The sequence below is a fragment of the Poecilia reticulata genome, chromosome 20 (assembly GCF_904066995.2).
Source record: "Poecilia reticulata chromosome 20, P_reticulata-male-v2, whole genome shotgun sequence".
NCBI classification, from domain to species: domain Eukaryota; kingdom Metazoa; phylum Chordata; class Actinopteri; order Cyprinodontiformes; family Poeciliidae; genus Poecilia; species Poecilia reticulata.
Window position 1 is genome coordinate 27,340,766 of NC_088849.1, and position 18,855 is coordinate 27,359,620.

The window sequence follows — 18,855 nt, forward strand, 5'->3', positions numbered from 1 at the left end:
ACCATGGAAACAGAACAGAACAGACTGGAGATTTAATTCAGATCCAGAACCAGAACCGGGTTCTGCTGGTGCGGCCCAGTTTGGCCAGAACTATGAACTCACAGGTTTAGTTCAGAACCAGAACCAGAACCAGAGAGATAGGGTCTTTGCTGGTTCCGGGTGTGTGACCCAGATCCGGGTTTGTTTCCAGGGTAACGCCGGTCCTGGGCTCCTCTTCAGCACCTTCATCTTCCTCGGCTCCGATCTCATCCTCCTCATCCTCCTTCGACCCGCAGACGAAGGCGCCGCCGGCCTGGAAGGAGCTCCTGAAGAGCTCCGCCCCCTACGCCGATAACCACCACTACTACAGCGCAGAGTACCCCTGCCGTTACTCTGGCAACGCCCCAGGGTCGCCCGCTGGTCTGCAGACCATCATCACCACAACAACCAAGGTGAGCCGGGTCAGAGAAAGAACCGTCCTCCATTTTGTTTACACCGGAGACTCGGACAAGCAGGTCCGACCCAGTTAGACAGAAATACTGAACAAACCCGGTTAGACCAGAACACACAGATCAATGACTCGGTCCGGTTTGAACACACGGATCCGGTCCAGTCGGACCTGAAATGTAGCATCATCTCCTTTGATGCTTATCAGTTTGTTAGGGTAAGCAGGTCCTGCTGTTTGGATCCGGTCCTGGTTTTTGGAGCAGTCCTTCCTCCAGGAGAACCAGAACCAGCTCAGTCCGCGAACAGCCGGGCCTTAGTTCTCCTCAGCGGTTCTGAAGTGGCTCCTCTGGTGGCTCGGTCCACCATGGAGACGAGGACATCAGGACTCTGTCAGTCCAGCTGTGCCATGACGGATGGCTGAAGCCTCGTCTTAAAGGTAGAGGACTGTCCCACAGGGTCTCCGAACCGCTGTTACCATGGCAACAGAAAACTTCTGTGGTTCAGATAGTTCTGGTTCTTTGAGGTTTGTTGGACGTGTCCTAACGCAGAATGTCCTGAAGCCTGTTGGACGTGTCCTAACCCAGAGTGTCCTGAAGCCGGTTGGACGTGTCCTAACCCAGAGTGTCCTGAAGCCTGTTGGACGTGTCCTAACGCAGAGTGTCCTGAAGCCTGTTGGACGTGTCCTAACGCAGAGTGTCCTGAAGCCGGTTGGACGTGTCCTAACCCAGAATGTCCTGAAGCCGGTTGGACGTGTCCTAACGCAGAGTGTCCTGAAGCCGGTTGGACGTGTCCTAACCCAGAGTGTCCTGAAGCCGGTTGGACGTGTCCCAGCGCAGAGTGTCCTGAAGCCGGTTGGACGTGTCCTAACCCAGAGTGTCCTGAAGCCGGTTGGACGTGTCCCAGCGCAGAGTGTCCTGAAGCCGGTTGGACGTGTCCTAACCCAGAGTGTCCTGAAGCCGGTTGGACGTGTCCTAACCCAGAGTGTCCTGAAGCCGGTTGGACGTGTCCTAACCCAGAGTGTCCTGAAGCCGGTTGGACGTGTCCTAACCCAGAGTGTCCTGAAGCCGGTTGGACGTGTCCTAACCCAGAATGTCCTGAAGCCGGTTGGACGTGTCCTAACCCAGAGTGTCCTGAAGCCGGTTGGACGTGTCCTAACCCAGAATGTCCTGAAGCCGGTTGGACGTGTCCTAACCCAGAGTGTCCTGAAGCCGGTTGGACGTGTCCTAACCCAGAATGTCCTGAAGCCGGTTGGACGTGTCCTAACCCAGAGTGTCCTGAAGCCGGTTGGACGTGTCCTAACCCAGAGTGTCCTGAAGCCGGTTGGACGTGTCCTAACCCAGAGTGTCGTGAAGCGGGTTGGACGTGTCCTAACCCAGAGTGTCGTGAAGCGGGTTGGATGTGTCCTAACCCAGAGTGTCCTGAAGCCGGTTGGACGTGTCCTAACCCAGAGTGTCCTGAAGCCGGTTGGACGTGTCCCAGCGCAGAGTGTCCTGAAGCCGGTTGGACGTGTCCTAACCCAGAGTGTCCTGAAGCCGGTTGGACGTGTCCTAACCCAGAGTGTCCTGAAGCCGGTTGGACGTGTCCCAGCGCAGAGTGTCCTGAAGCCGGTTGGACGTGTCCCAGCGCAGAGTGTCCTGAAGCCGGTTGGACGTGTCCTAACCCAGAGTGTCCTGAAGCCGGTTGGACGTGTCCTAACCCAGAGTGTCCTGAAGCCGGTTGGACGTGTCCCAGCGCAGAATGTCCTGAAGCCGGTTGGACGTGTCCCAGCGCAGCCTCAGTGTTAGCAGTAAATGGATGTCTGTTATCAGTGTACACTGAATGTGTGTGACAGAGAAAGCCTGGTGTTTGTGGTGTTTGTGGTGTTTGTGGTGGCTGTGATGATGAGGGTGTTTGTCTCCTTGTCCTCTCCAGGTGTCCTACCAGCCCTGTCCCAAGCCTCCGGGGGCACTGCCTCCCTACCAGTCCTGCCCCAAACCATCGGCCGGCCTGCCGTCCTACCAGCCTGCCAAAGCCGCCGGTCTGCCCGGCTGCTCGTCCCTGCTGGAAGACGCGTCTCCGTCCTCGTACTCCACCGAGGTCAAGGTGACCGAGGAGTCCGGCGGAGTTATCAAGTCTCTGTCGTTTCCTCCAGAACCTCTGCAGACCAAGACAGAGCGGCTGGACGCCTACGACTACCACTACGCCTACCCCAACGCCTATCGCTATGACGACTACTGACTCAGCACCGACTCTGCCGCCATGGCAACTGAAACTGATGAACCAGACTTCCAGATGCAGGAAAGGTTCAGGTTCTGACCCGAATCAACAAACCTTCAGAGGACAAATCAGAGCCATCAGATGAACCTTGTTATTGTTCTGGAGGTTCTATCCGGACCGGTCCAGTCCGTCTACAGGACCTCCAGGAGCCGGCTTCGGTCCTGTAGACGATTCTGCAGTTCTGCTCGGGTCGGTTCTGAAGGTGTCAGATCTTATTAAATGTGTAGTAATTGTTGTTTTCTATGAATTATCTGCTTATCGTCCCGATTCTGTCACTGATCCAAACAAGATGTCCAACACGGACCTTGAACGGGTTCTGACCGGGTTCTGACCGGACCCTGACCGGGTTCTGACCCCTTGGTCTGAGGCAGCTCCACCCATCAGCTCCTGTCCTCTGGGTGGCGCTGCTACGCCTGCCGGGTTCCTGAACAACAGCAGAGAACGTTTTGTGGTTCTGGAAGAACCCGGAAGGTTCTGGTTCCGCCTGCGCGTTGCAGCCGCTCCCCAGCCAGACGTCTATAATCGGTTTTATTCAGCCCACTGGATCTTCATCATCCAGTCACATTTTCACCCTGTCATCCATTTATAAATGTCACAGTTTGAAACTAAATGTTTAGTTTTGGAAACTGAACTTTTATCTCCAAGCTAAATCTAATAATCAGCTAAATATGCATGTTAGCTAGAAACATTAAGCTGAACTGCTTATATTTAGTTAGCTTGTTCAATAAACATTTAGCTCCAGGCTAAAGTTAGACATGCTAGCTGAGTCGTTAGCCTCAAGCTAAACGTTTGCAACTAAGCATTTAGTTTTTAGCTGAACTCCAAACTGTTACTAAGTTTAAACTCTAAATATTTAGATTTTTAGCTTCATACTGTGTGATGTGAAGCTAACGGCTCGTCTCCTGTGGAAATGTTCTGGTCGGGCTGCCGGTCCACAGAACCAGCAGGAAACCATCTGTTGGCCTGCCTGGTTCTGGCCAGGTTCTGGTTTGGTTCTGGTTGGTGAAATTGGACTCAGAGTTCTACAGAACCAGCAGTTTTGTTCTGTTGAGCATAAAACCAACCCAGAACCAGGTGACCCGGTTTGAGTTTATGAGGACCGGTTTTGGTTCTGATGGTCTGTCCCACATTTCAGCTGATGAAGAATAAAAAGGTTCTGACATTTTTGGGTTGGACTTACTTTCCTTCAGCAGAACCAGCCGGGTTCTACCAAACCTCACAGGAACATTAAAGGTTCTGTTCTGAAATGTTTCCTGCTTCCTGTTCTGGTTGGCCGAGCCTGGCCCGGCCCGGCACCTCAGGTTGAGCAGCCTGCAGCGGTGATCAAAGCGGCGGTGTTTGGACACGGGCCGGTTCCGGTCGGGGTGAGTAATAAATGTTGTTTTGACAGAAACGTGTGGGAACAGAACCGTTTCTGTCCTCAGACTGAACCTCTAAACCCGGCCGCTCTTCCTCGTGCTCCTCTTCCTCAGCTCACTTCATGTGGCTCGACAGAACCAGCTGGGCCCAAAGTTCAGGAACCGGAGCGGATCAGGACCAGAACAAAAGCTCTTTGGGTTTCTATCACAGGTGAAGCAGAACAGTTCTGGTTCTGGTTCTGTAACATCTTCAGGTCTAGCTCTCCTGGATCCTTTTGGATCCGTTCAGAACCAAACTATTACTTCTGGTTCTGACCCACTTTCTGGTTTAGCAGCAGAACCTGAAGTTTGGAGTTTAGCTATAAACTAAACTCTAAACTTTTGTTTATTTAAACATCAGGAAGGTTCTGAAGAAAAATCACTAGATTCAGACCAGAACCAGAACCGGGTTGAGATCTGGATCAGCCGGGTCAAAACAGAACCAACACAGGAAAGTTCTGGTTTTTATTAGTGATAAAGATGGATGGAACCAGAATGCTGTCACCTGATTGGCTGCTGTTCATCAGCCGCTGGGAGGAGGTTATTATTATTATTATTATCATTATTATCATCATTATTATCATTATTATCATCATCATCATTATTATCATCATTATTATCATTATTATCATCATTATATTATTATTATCATTATTATCATTATTATCATTATTATCATCATCATCATCATTATTATCATTATTATCATCATCATCATTATTATCATCATTATTATCATTATTATCATCATCATTATCATTATTATCATCATTATTATTATTATTATTATCATTATTATTATTATAATTATTATCATCATTATTATCATTATTATCATCATTATTATCATTATTATTATTATTATCATCATTATTATCATTATTATCATCATTATTATCATTATTATCATCATCATCATTATTATCATCATTATTATCATTATTATCATCATCATTATCATTATTATCATCATTATTATTATTATTATCATTATTATTATTATAATTATTATCATCATTATTATCATTATTATCATCATTATTATCATTATTATCATTATTATCATCATTATTATCATTATTATCATCATTATTATCATTATTATCATCATTATTATTATTATTATTATCATTATTATTATTATAATTATTATCATCATTATTATCATTATTATCATCATTATTATCATTATTATCATTATTATCATCATTATTATCATTATTATCATCATTATTATTATTATTATTATTATTATAATTATTATCATTATTATCATCATTATTATCATCATTATTATCATTATTATCATTATTATCATCATTATTATCATTATTATCATCATTATTATCATTATTATCATCATTATTATCATTATTATCATCATTATTATCATTATTATCATCATGGTTAGGGTTAGTTCAGCTGCTTTATGATTCATCATCTACTGAACACAATAAACACAAACAAGTTTCTTTGTTTCTCTTATGATCATATAAATGCAGCACAACAGAGAGCCGCCATTTTATTAGCTACCCTGAACATTTACCAACTTCCTGTGGATCAACAACTCACTTCCTGTCGCTTTGGAAAGCTTCTTCATCCTTCCTGTCTCTCCATCTTCAGCTACCCGTCCTGAAGCAATCTGTCCCTCTATCTGAAGGTTGCTGGTTCGATTCCCGCTCCACACCATGGCTACTATCCAGTAGCTCGCCACCATCAGAGGGTGAGTGACTGGATGCAGGGTGAAGCTCTGAGGGTCAGGAAGATAATGTCAGCTTGGGGTCAGAAGTGTGGATCGGGGTCGGGGGTTTGAGCCACTGGGGCTTTTGGGGGTTTTAGTTTGGGTCAGACGTGTTCAACCAGGTGAACGTTCTGGAAGCAGCAGCAACGGCGCGGCGTTCCGACTGAGCAGGTTTCTGAGCGACTTCAGGAGGAAACAAACAAAACGCCAGTCAGAGCTCCTGACGGCATCTGCTGCAGCACAAAGGTCGCTGCTGCAGCACAAAGGTCGCTGCTGCAGCACAAAGGTCGCTGCTGTAGCACAAAGGTCGCTGCTGCAGCACAAAGGTCGCTGCTGCAGCAGGAAGTCGCTGCTGCAGCAGGAAGTCGATGCTGCTGCAGTAACAACTTCCTGCTGGAGACTCAGAGATGAAAGTCAGATCTTGATGTGATGGAATCTGAAACGTTTCAGGAAAACATCTTCATGTTTACAGCAACTGAACTGAAGAGAAACAAACATAAACAGTTCGGTCAGTTGGAGGTCCGGTTGTCATGGCAGCAGCAGTCTGGGGTGTTTCTGCTGGTCAACGGAGAATCCAGGTGTGTACCTGGATGGACGGGTTCCCTCTGAGTGAAGCAGCAGATGGAGGGGAGGAGGGTGGAGGGTGGAGGGGTGGAGGGTGGAGGGTGGAGGGTGGAGGAGAGGGGCGGTGGAGAGGAGGGTGCAGGGGGCCCCTATCAACACGCCGCTGCTGCTAACAGAAGTGAAATCATATCAACTTCAAAGCCAATAAAGGAACCAGATAAAGCAGCTGATAGAATCGATCAAAGTCAATAAGCAGGAACCTGAAGCCGATGATCCGGCGTTCCTCACGGCGTTCCTCACGGCGTTCCTCACGGCGTTCCTCATCGCGTTCCTACGGCGTTCCTCATGGCGTTCCTACAGCGTTCCTACGGCGTTCCTCACGGCGTTCCTCATGGCGTTCCTACAGCGTTCCTACGGCGTTCCTCACGGCGTTCCTCATGGCGTTCCTACAGCGTTCCTACGGCGTTCCTCACGGCGTTCCTCACGGCGTTCCTCATGGCGTTCCTACAGCGTTCCTACGGCGTTCCTCACGGCGTTCCTCACGGCGTTCCTCACGGCGTTCCTCATGGCGTTCCTCATGGCGTTCCTCATGGCGTTCCTCATGGCGTTCCTCATCGCGTTCCTACGGCGTTCCTCACGGCGTTCCTCACGGCGTTCCTCATGGCGTTCCTACGGCGTTCCTCATGGCGTTCCTCACGGCGTTCCTCACGGCGTTCCTACGGCGTTCCTACAGCGTTCCTCACGCTGCCATCAGGGATCCACTTGGTATCGTGAGAAGTCCTTATCGCAGCAGGACGACTGGCAGAATGTATGTCTTCTTAAAGAAGCATGACTCTGATCGCTATCGGCGCCGATACCATCGGGCCGGATGAAGTTTGCAGCTCTCTGGAAAATCAGCATCTTTTTGTGACTCAAACTCTGATAAGAAGTCGGCAGCTGGAGACGAAGTAAAGGTTCATGTAATCTGACTCACATCTCACCTCTCTGATGTTTCAGGTCTCATTGTGAGAGGCAACGGGGCCGTTGCCCTTGCTAAGGTTGCCAAAGGCAACTGGAGGAGCAACAAGTTGCCTGAGTGACACAAACATGTTGATCTGGAAACCAGGACTGAAAACATTTTCACCATGTTGGTAGACGAGTCAACTTGCTGTTCACAGCAACCCGAGTTGCTTCTGTTTGGAGCAACCAAATATCAGAGGCCTGAGGTTTGGACCCAGCGTTGCCATGAGGGTCAACAGACCAGGGCAACTAATTTGGGTTGTTGTCATTTGAGCAACATTCCTGCAGGAGGCGCCGATGAACGTCTGGGATTCTGGGAAGTCAGAATCAGGTCAGATATTGACGTTTTATGAGGAATCGAGATATTTTCAGTTCTTCCAGAGGAAACACAATGCATGCTGGGAAGCGCCTCCTGACCTCTGACCTCTACTGTTTATTGAAACCAGTCGTACCTGCTGCCTTCAGATCTTTGTTCAGCCTCTATCTCTTGTCTTCATCCGTTCATCCTCAGCGTCTGTTTTTATCTGCTCTTATCTTCACATCGTCACACTGTCAGAACTCGCAGAACCGTCACGTAGGCAGCGGATCGTCCTGGCCGCCCGCCAGCCGCGCCGCGCCGCGCCGCGCCGCGCCGCAGCAGCGGCAGCGGCAGCGGCTCATGCTGGCGGCTTTGAAGTCTCTTCAAAACAACCCGGCAAATGGAGCCGCCGCTCCGCTCCGCTGCCGCTGCTGATGTAAACTAGACATGGAGGGGGGGGCAGTGGACCCACAACCAGAACCAGAACCGGTATGTGTCCCGGCCCGGCCCGTCCGTCAGTGTGTTTCAGAACCGGGCCGGGCGGCAGCGGCTCCTCCGCTGCGGTTCTGGTTCTGGTTCTGGTTGAGCGCTGAAGAATGAAGTCGGTTTACGTTGACTTTTATCTTTGAAGCGTCAGAACCGGACTGACAGAACAAGTCCGGACCCGACAGATAATCTGCCAGCCGGGTCACTGGACCAGAACCTGAGTCACACTGAGTCGGGGTTACAGCCGGGTCACAGTCAGAGAAACCGGGTCAGAACCTGACGGGTCAGAAAAAAGTCCTGCCTGGCCTCTGGCCGGATGGTCCCATCAGAACCAGTCTGGGTCTCTGTGTTCTGCTGGACCAGGTTCTGGTTCCGGTTCCGGCCCAGCTGCTCCTCTCCAGGTGTTGGACCCGTCAGAATGATGGATCTGTTTCCCGGCCAGCGCTGATCCGGAGCAGGAATGGCAGCTATGGGTCACATGATCAGAACCGGAGTGGGAAGTTCTGACACCGGATCAGAACCGCCTGAGGACGGCTGGACCTGACAGGCTTCTGAGCATGCTCAGTACGATCCACGAAGACCAGCAGAACCTACTGGGTCAGAGAGTCAGAACCTGGACCAGAACCTGGACCAGGACCAGAACCAGAACCTGGACCAGAACCTGGACCAGAACCTGAACCCCTACTGCTGGTTCTGGTTCTGCCCAGCATCAGATCCCGGTCAGCTTTGGCCCGGTTCTGGTCATTCCTGGAATTAATGAGGCGTCAGAAGCTGAACAGAACCAGAGTCCGGTCCAACAGTAGCCTGGGGGCGGGGCTCACCTGTCCTCACCTGTTGGCTGTAAACACACTTTCTCCTCTTCCCATCATGCACTGCGGCGCCACCACAAACACAGCTGCTGTCCGCCATGTTTGGACCTGAGCTGGAGGACGGGTCCAAACAGACAGAGGGGTCTGGTTCTGGTTCGGTTCTGGTTTTATTTGGTACAAGTTCTGATAAAATAAAACTCAAAATATTTTTATTTTCAGCTTCAGTTTGTAGAAAAGAGGAGGAAGAGATCAGGTGGGGGGGGGTCCTCACCTTCATCCTCCTCTTCCTCCTCTAACAGGTCAGCTCACCTGCTGCTTTCATTCCATCATCAAGTCTTTGACTTCAGAACCTGATTCTGCCTCGTTTGGTCCAGAACCGGGTCTGATACTGAAGCCCCCCCTCCGCCGCCCCCCATACGGGTGGAGATGAAAGCGGGGCAATAATGGAGGAGCAGAGAGGAGAACAGCAGCTGCTCCCTGATTTAACATCAAGACAAATCACTCAGACACTCAGGAACACTCCGCCTCTTCATCTTCATCCTCCTCACACACACACACACACACACACACACACACACACACACACACACACACACACACACACACACACACACACACACACACACACACACACACACACACACACACACACCGTTCCGTCCTCAGGGCTCGGAGGTCGAACTAAACACTGAATAGATATCTGGTCTTGTGACCAACTGACACGAGACACTGTTCTCTAGTTGCACTCAATATTTTAATAAATGTAATATTTAATGTAATATTTAATGTAATATTTAATGTAATATTTAATGTAATATTTAATGTAATATAATGTATAACAGACAGAGCCATGAACCTCCGAGCCTGAGGGGGGAGCTAGAGAGCGGCTGGCCGACATGAGCGGTCAGAAATCTGTCAACCTGGAGCGGAAGGCTGGTTACTCTGCGGAGCGAGAACATCCAACATCCAACATCCAACATCCAGCATCCGACATCCGACATCCGACATCCAGCATCCAACATCCAGCATCCGACATCCGACATCCAACATCCAACATCCGACATCCGACATCCAACATCCAGCATCCGACATCCAACATCCAGCATCCGACATCCGACATCCAGCATCCAACATCCAACATCCAGCATCCGACATCCGACATCCAACATCCAACATCCAACATCCAGCATCCGACATCCGACATCCAACATCCGACATCCGACATCCGACATCCAACATCCAGCATCCGACATCCGACATCCGACATCCAGCATCCGACATCCGACATCCAGCATCCGACATCCGACATCCAACATCCAACATCCAACATCCAGCATCCGACATCCGACATCCGACATCCAACATCCAGCATCCGACATCCAACATCCAGCATCCGACATCCGACATCCGACATCCGACATCCAACATCCAGCATCCGACATCCGACATCCAACATCCAACATCCAACATCCGACATCCGACATCCGACATCCAACATCCAGCATCCGACATCCGACATCCAACATCCAGCATCCGACATCCGACATCCAGCATCCGACATCCGACATCCAGCATCCAGCATCCGACATCCGACATCCGACATCCGACATCCAACATCCGGCATCCGACATCCGACATCCAACATCCAGCATCCGACATCCGACATCCGACATCCGACATCCAGCATCCGACATCCAGCATCCAGCATCCGACATCCAACATCCAACATCCGACATCCGACATCCAACATCCAACATCCAGCATCCAACATCCGACATCCAACATCCAACATCCAACATCCAACATCCAACATCCAGCATCCGACATCCGACATCCGACATCCGACATCCAACATCCAGCATCCGACATCCGACATCCAACATCCAACATCCAACATCCAACATCCAGCATCCGACATCCGACATCCGACATCCGACATCCAACATCCAGCATCCGACATCCGACATCCGACATCCGACATCCGGCATCCGACATCCAACATCCGACATCCGACATCCGACATCCAACATCCAACATCCAACATCCAGCATCCAACATCCAACATCCGACATCCAGCATCCAGCATCCGACATCCGACATCCAGCATCCGACATCCAGCATCCAGCATCCGACATCCAACATCCGACATCCGACATCCGACATCCAACATCCAACATCCAGCATCCAACATCCGACATCCAACATCCAACATCCAACATCCAACATCCAACATCCAACATCCAACATCCGACATCCGACATCCGACATCCGACATCCAACATCCGACATCCGACATCCGACATCCGACATCCAACATCCAACATCCAACATCCAACATCCAGCATCCGACATCCGACATCCAACATCCAACATCCAACATCCAACATCCAGCATCCAACATCCAACATCCAACATCCAGCATCCAACATCCGACATCCAACATCCAACATCCAACATCCAGCATCCAACATCCGACATCCGACATCCGACATCCGACATCCGACATCCGACATCCGACATCCGACATCCAACATCCAACATCCAGCATCCGACATCCAACATCCAACATCCAGCATCCATCTTGTCTGCGGTCGATTTACCACCAACGCAGCTCTTTCCACTCAGACTATTTGGTTTCGGATTCTCAGCTCTTTCCATCGACTTCCATTCATTTCTACATCCTAACCAACCAAAACTCAATTCACTCCTTGATCCTAAATCTGACCCCTGACCCCTAAACAGCGTTTCCCCTTGTGGGTCCCAGGCCCCACAAGCTACTACAATCAAACTCACTCACACACACGGCGCTGTGTCAGCGGCTGATGTTCATCACATCTCAGAGTTTCTCCGTCTTCAGGCCTGAAATGTTTAACTTCAGATTCTTAAACATTTTTATTTCCAAGTTTTGTCTCAACGTGAAGCTGATTGGCTGGTTATTGATCACTATACTAACGGGCCTGTAGCTCCCCCTGCTGTCTGAAAACAGGAACTGATTCTAGGAAAAATTATACAAACATTTACAAATAAAAAAACTGACAAGTGCGGTGTGCAAAAGTATTCAAGCCGCTTTTCTCTGAGGTCATCCAGTTGCATTCAGAAGTCGCCTGATGGTTGCTAATTAGAGTCCAGCTGTGTGTAATCTAATCTAATCTAATCTAATCTAATCTAATCTAATCTGATCTGATCTGATCTGATCTGGTCCCAGTGTTGGTCCAGCTGCTCTGTGACGCCTCAGAGCTTGAGAGATAATTCAAACGGCATCATGGAGGAGCTCACAGAGTTTACAACAAACTGATTGGACGTGTCACCGTCCAATCAGAACCCAGAGTCTGGCCCAATGGAACCAAGACACAGCCTAGTCAAAGCACCGGTGAACCGCCAGGCTGAATGAGGAGAGCTCTAATCAGAGATCAGCCAAGATGAAGACAAATTATCCACAGCAACTAGGGCAACTACCGGCAACCTGTCCAAAGGGCAACCTGTCCACAGGGCAACCTGTCCACAGAGCAACCTGTCCATAGGGCAACCTGTCCACAGAGCAACCTGTCCACAGAGCAACCTGTCCACAGAGCAACCTGTCCATAGGGCAACCTGTCCACAGAGCAACCTGTCCATAGGGCAACCTGTCCACAGAGCAACCTGTCCACAGAGCAACCTGTCCACAGAGCAACCTGTCCACAGGGCAACCTGTCCACAGAGCAACCTGTCCACAGAGCAACCTGTCCACAGGGCAACCTGTCCACAGAGCAACCTGTCCATAGGGCAACCTGTCCACAGAGCAACCTGTCCATAGGGCAACCTGTCCACAGGGCAACCTGTCCACAGAGCAACCTGTCCACAGGGCAACCTGTCCACAGAGCAACCTGTCCACAGGGCAACCTGTCCACAGGGCAACCTGTCCACAGGGCAACTATCAGAAGATTGTCCTGTTTTAATTCTAAACTGTCAGGATTTTTATTGTAATTTATGATGTTGGATTGTTTTAAATGTAATTGTGTTTCTGAGTCTGTTTTAGCTTTGTGAGCAAAACATTATTATTGTCATAATTGTTCCCCTAGATGAGCAGAATGTCAGCAGCTCAGGTTACGACTCCATAACAATGATGAAAACATGAAGGAGGCCAAACGAGGCGTCAGCATCCAGTTTCTGCTGATCTGCAGTTTCCATCTGCTGTGAGTTTGCTGCCCCCCAGTGGAGATGTGTAGGAACTGTTGCCCAGAACAGACGCGCTCGGTCCTTCATTAATGGGCCGGATGTATGGAGGAATTTTACTGCCATAATTCCACAGCACACAGTTTCAGTCTGCAAGCAGGACTTCACTTGAACTCCAAACTTCTGCTCTCTTTCAAATATTCACTCTGCTTTCTCAAACCTTTCTCCTCGTGCTCAAAACTTGTCTCTCTGCTCGCTTTCACCTGGCAACCTCTCAGCCAATAGTATGCAAGTGTTATACTGGGTGTGTTTGTTTCATTCTCGTGGGTCAGCCTGTGTGACAAGTTTTGAGCACAAGGAGAAAGTTTGAGAAAAATACAGAAACTACCACGTCTTACTACCTCAGCCAGGTTCTGGAGAGCTGAAAGTTTCCAGTTTGGACACAGAGCTGCCCAGTCTGACCACTGAGCCACTGGCCACTGAGTCACTGAGCCACTGGCCACTGAGTCACTGGCCACTGAGTCACTGAGCCACTGAGTCACTGGCCAATGAGTCACTGAGTCACTGGCCAATGAGTCACTGGCCAATGAGTCACTGAGTCACTGGCCAATGAGTCACTGGCCAATGAGTCACTGAGTCACTGGCCAATGAGTCACTGGCCAATGAGCCACTGAACCACTGGCCACTGAGTCACTGGCCAATGAGTCACTGGCCAATGAGTCACTGAGTCACTGGCCAATGAGTCACTGGCCAATGAGTCACTGAGTCACTGGCCAATGAGCCACTGAACCACTGGCCACTGAGTCACTGAGCCACTGAGTCACTGGCCACTGAGTCACTGAGTCACTGAGTCACTGAGCCACTGAGTCACTGGCCAATGAGTCACTGGCCAATGAGCCACTGAACCACTGGCCACTGAGTCACTGAGCCACTGAGTCACTGGCCAATGAGCCACTGAACCACTGGCCACTGAGTCACTGAGCCACTGAGTCACTGGCCACTGAGTCACTGGCCACTGAGTCACTGGCCACTGAGTCACTGGCCACTGAGTCACTGAGCCACTGAGTCACTGAGCCACTGAGTCACTGGCCACTGAGTCACTGAGCCACTGAGTCACTGGCCACTGAGTCACTGGCCACTGAGTCACTGGCCACTGAGTCACTGGCCAATGAATCACTGGTCAATGAGTCACTGAGCCACTGAGCCACTGAGTCACTGAGCCACTGAGTCACTGAGTCACTGAGCCACTGAGTCACTGAGTCACTGAGCCACTGGCCACTGAGTCACTGAGTCACTGAGCCACTGAGTCACTGGCCACTGAGTCACTGAGCCACTGAGCCACTGAGTAACTGGCCAATGAGCCACTGAACCACTGGCCACTGAGTCACTGAGTCACTGGCCACTGAGTCACTGGCCACTGAGTCACTGGCCAATGAATCACTGGCCACTGAGTCACTGAACCACTGGCCACTGAGTCACTGAGCCACTGAGCCACTGAGTCACTGGTCAATGAGTCACTGAACCACTGGCCACTGAGTCACTGAGCCACTGAGTCACTGGCCAATGAGTCACTGGCCAATGAGCCACTGAACCACTGGCCACTGAGTCACTGAGCCACTGGCCAATGAGTCACTGGCCAATGAGTCGCTGAGTCACTGGCCAATGAGTCACTGGCCAATGAGCCACTGAACCACTGGCCACTGAGTCACTGGCCAATGAGTCACTGGCCAATGAGTCACTGAGTCACTGGCCAATGAGTCACTGGCCAATGAGTCACTGAGTCACTGGCCAATGAGTCACTGGCCAATGAGCCACTGAACCACTGGCCACTGAGTCACTGGCCAATGAGTCACTGGCCAATGAGTCACTGAGTCACTGGCCAATGAGTCACTGGCCAATGAGTCACTGAGTCACTGGCCAATGAGCCACTGAACCACTGGCCACTGAGTCACTGAGCCACTGAGTCACTGGCCAATGAGCCACTGAACCACTGGCCACTGAGTCACTGAGCCACTGAGTCACTGACCACTAAGTCACTGGCCACTGAGTCACTGGCCACTGAGTCACTGGCCACTGAGTCACTGAGCCACTGAGTCACTGGCCACTGAGTCACTGGCCACTGAGTCACTGGCCACTGAGTCACTGGCCACTGAGTCACTGAGTCACTGAGCCACTGAGCCACTGAGCCACTGAGTCACTGAGCCACTGAGTCACTGAGTCACTGAGCCACTGAGTCACTGAGTCACTGGCCACTGAGTCACTGAGTCACTGAGCCACTGAGTCACTGGCCACTGAGTCACTGAGCCACTGAGCCACTGAGTCACTGGCCACTGAGTAACTGGCCAATGAGCCACTGAACCACTGGCCACTGAGTCACTGAGTCACTGGCCACTGAGTCACTGGCCACTGAGTCACTGGCCAATGAATCACTGAACCACTGGCCACTGAGTCACTGAGCCACTGAGCCACTGAGTCACTGGTCAATGAGTCACTGAACCACTGGCCACTGAGTCACTGAGCCACTGAGTCACTGGCCAATGAGTCACTGGCCAATGAGCCACTGAACCACTGGCCACTGAGTCACTGAGCCACTGAGCCACTGGCCACTGAGTCACTGGCCACTGAGTCACTGGCCACTGAGCCACTGAGTCACTGAGCCACTGAGCCACTGGTCAATGAGTCACTGAACCACTGAGTCACTGGCCAATGAGCCACTGGCCAATGAATCACTGGCCACTGAGTCACTGAACCACTGGCCACTGAGCCTCTGGCCACTGAGTCAATGAGTCACTGAGCCACTGAGTCACTGGTCAATGAGTCACTGAACCACTGGCCACTGAGTCACTGAGTCACTGGCCACTGAGTCACTGGCCAATGAATCACTGGCCACTGAGTCACTGAACCACTGGCCACTGAGCCTCTGGCCACTGAGTCACTGAGTCACTGGCCAATGAGTCACTGGTCAATGAGCCACTGAACCACTGCCCACTGAGTCACTGAGCCACTGAGTCACTGGTCAATGAGTCACTGAACCACTGGCCACTGAGTCACTGAGCCACTGAGTCACTGGCCAATGAGTCACTGGCCAATGAGCCACTGAACCACTGGCCACTGAGTCACTGAGCCACTGAGTCACTGAGTCACTGGCCACTGAGTCACTGGCCAATGAATCACTAGCCACTGAGTCACTGAGCCACTGAGTCACTGGCCACTGAGTCACTGAGCCACTGAGTCACTGGCCACTGAGTCACTGAGCCACTGAGCCACTGGCCACTGAGTCACTGGCCACTGAGTCACTGGCCACTGAGCCACTGAGTCACTGAGCCACTGAGTCACTGGCCACTGAGCCACTGGCCACTGAGTCACTGGCCACTGAGTCACTGGCCACTGAGCCACTGAGTCACTGAGCCACTGAGCCACTGGTCAATGAGTCACTGAACCACTGAGTCACTGGCCAATGAGCCACTGAACCACTGGCCACTGAGTCACTGAGTCACTGAGCCACTGAGTCACTGAGCCACTGAGCCACTGAACCACTGAGTCACTGAACCACTGAGCCACTGAGCCACTGAGCCACTGGCCACTGAGTCACTGGCCAATGAATCACTGGCCACTGAGTCACTGAACCACTGGCCACTGAGCCTCTGGCCACTGAGTCAATGAGTCACTGAGCCACTGAGTCACTGGTCAATGAGTCACTGAACCACTGGCCACTGAGTCAATGAGTCACTGAGCCACTGAGCCACTGAGTCACTGGTCAATGAGTCACTGAACCACTGGCCACTGAGTCACTGAGCCACTGAGCCACTGAGTCACTGGCCAATGAGTCACTGGCCAATGAGCCACTGAACCACTGGCCACTGAGTCACTGAGCCACTGAGTCACTGAGTCACTGGCCACTGAGTCACTGGCCAATGAATCACTAGCCACTGAGTCACTGAGCCACTGAGTCACTGGCCACTGAGTCACTGAGCCACTGAGTCACTGGCCACTGAGTCACTGAGCCACTGAGTCACTGGCCAATGAATCACTAGCCACTGAGTCACTGAGCCACTGAGTCACTGGCCACTGAGTCACTGAGCCACTGAGTCACTGGCCACTGAGTCACTGAGCCACTGAGCCACTGGCCACTGAGTCACTGGCCACTGAGTCACTGGCCACTGAGCCACTGAGTCACTGAGTCACTGAGCCACTGAGTCACTGGCCACTGAGCCACTGGCCACTGAGTCACTGGCCACTGAGTCACTGGCCACTGAGCCACTGAGTCACTGAGCCACTGAGCCACTGGCCAATGAGTCACTGAGCCACTGAGTCACTGGCCAATGAGCCACTGAACCACTGGCCACTGAGTCACTGAGCCACTGAGTCACTGGCCAATGAGCCACTGAACCACTGAGTCACTGGCCACTGAGTCACTGAGCCACTGAGCCACTGGCCACTGAGTCACTGGCCACTGAGTCACTGGCCACTGAGCCACTGAGTCACTGAGCCACTGAGCCACTGGTCAATGAGTCACTGAACCACTGAGTCACTGGCCACTGAGCCACTGAGCCACTGAGTCACTGAGTCACTGAGCCACTGAACCACTGGCCACTGAACCACTGGCCAATGAATCACTGAGCCACTGAGTTTTAAAGCTGAAATCTAATGTAAATGTTGATACTTGTGAACGTTGCCGCCATCTTGCAGGTCGATCTGTACGATCCAACTGAAGCCGCCATGAGGCCAGCAAGTCCTCTGATCACTAAGATCCAAATAAAGTTAGAAATTTTTTAAATTATAAAAAAATTAATAATTTAGGTTGCAGTGCAGCGATTCGAAGGCCTATTGCAATCACTCCGTTTCTTCTTAATATGCTTCCACCAAAAGGATTGGCTTTTTCGGGGCCTTATCATCTTCAAAAACTCACCAAACTTGTCAGACGCGTCAGGACTATGTGAAAATTGTGTATTTTAAGGTTATTGCAGAGATCGCACAAGAAATGGCTCAACGGCGCCACCTGGCAACTTTCAAAACAACCTCAGCATTGACCTTACTTCATCGTCGAAGCATTAAACTTGGTACACTTGTAGAGTTCCCCAAGACGCACAAAAAACTCTATTAATATTAATATTACTGTCAAAGTGCAACTCAAACTGGAAGTCGGCCATTTTGTATTGAAGTTCTGATTTTGACCCCATTTTGGTCATTGACAGCCGTCGCATTTGATCAAACTCCTCCTAGGGATTTTGATCAATCAGCTGCAAACTTGGTCCGACGGTTCATAAGGCATGCCAGATTAAAAGTTATCAAAACGGTGAATTTTTGTGCATTTTGAAGGGGGTTATCAGGGGTCAAAGTTCGCCTACACGTCATGAAACACAAAACTCTAATAACTCCTGCAACGAACTCACAGAAGCTCCTAAGTGTTCAACTGTTTCACCTGAAACAATCAGTTCCAATTTAGGTTCTAGTGGGTTTAACAGGCCACCCAGAACCTTTGGCAACGTGTTGCAGAAACAGAACTAACAACGTGTTCTGGGTCTTTTCCCACGCTGGGGGCAGGAGGAGGGTCCAGATGGAGCAGACTGGTCCCAGTAGGACCTGATGCACTGTCTGCAGAACCAGTGTCCACAGCTGGTAGAGACCGGATCCACCAGAACCTCCTGACACAAAGCACAGCAGGACGGCTGCTCCTCCTCACACACATCTCTGCTTTGGTTGTTCCTGATGAAGGAAACAGAAACA

General features: G+C 50.7%; 1 protein-coding gene across 1 annotated transcript in view; it reads left to right on the top strand.

Annotated features, from left to right (window-relative positions):
• Window positions 1–2,929, top strand: part of gcm2 (glial cells missing transcription factor 2) — a 12,523-nt gene extending 9,594 nt beyond the window's left edge. The window contains exons 7-8 of the mRNA XM_081601267.1: window positions 191–431; window positions 2,338–2,929. Of these exons, the coding sequence (XP_081457393.1) occupies window positions 191–431; window positions 2,338–2,643 (547 nt within the window). The 3' untranslated portion in view covers window positions 2,644–2,929. The remainder of the gene's footprint in view (window positions 1–190; window positions 432–2,337) is intronic.
• Window positions 2,930–18,855: the final 15,926 nt, after the last annotated feature.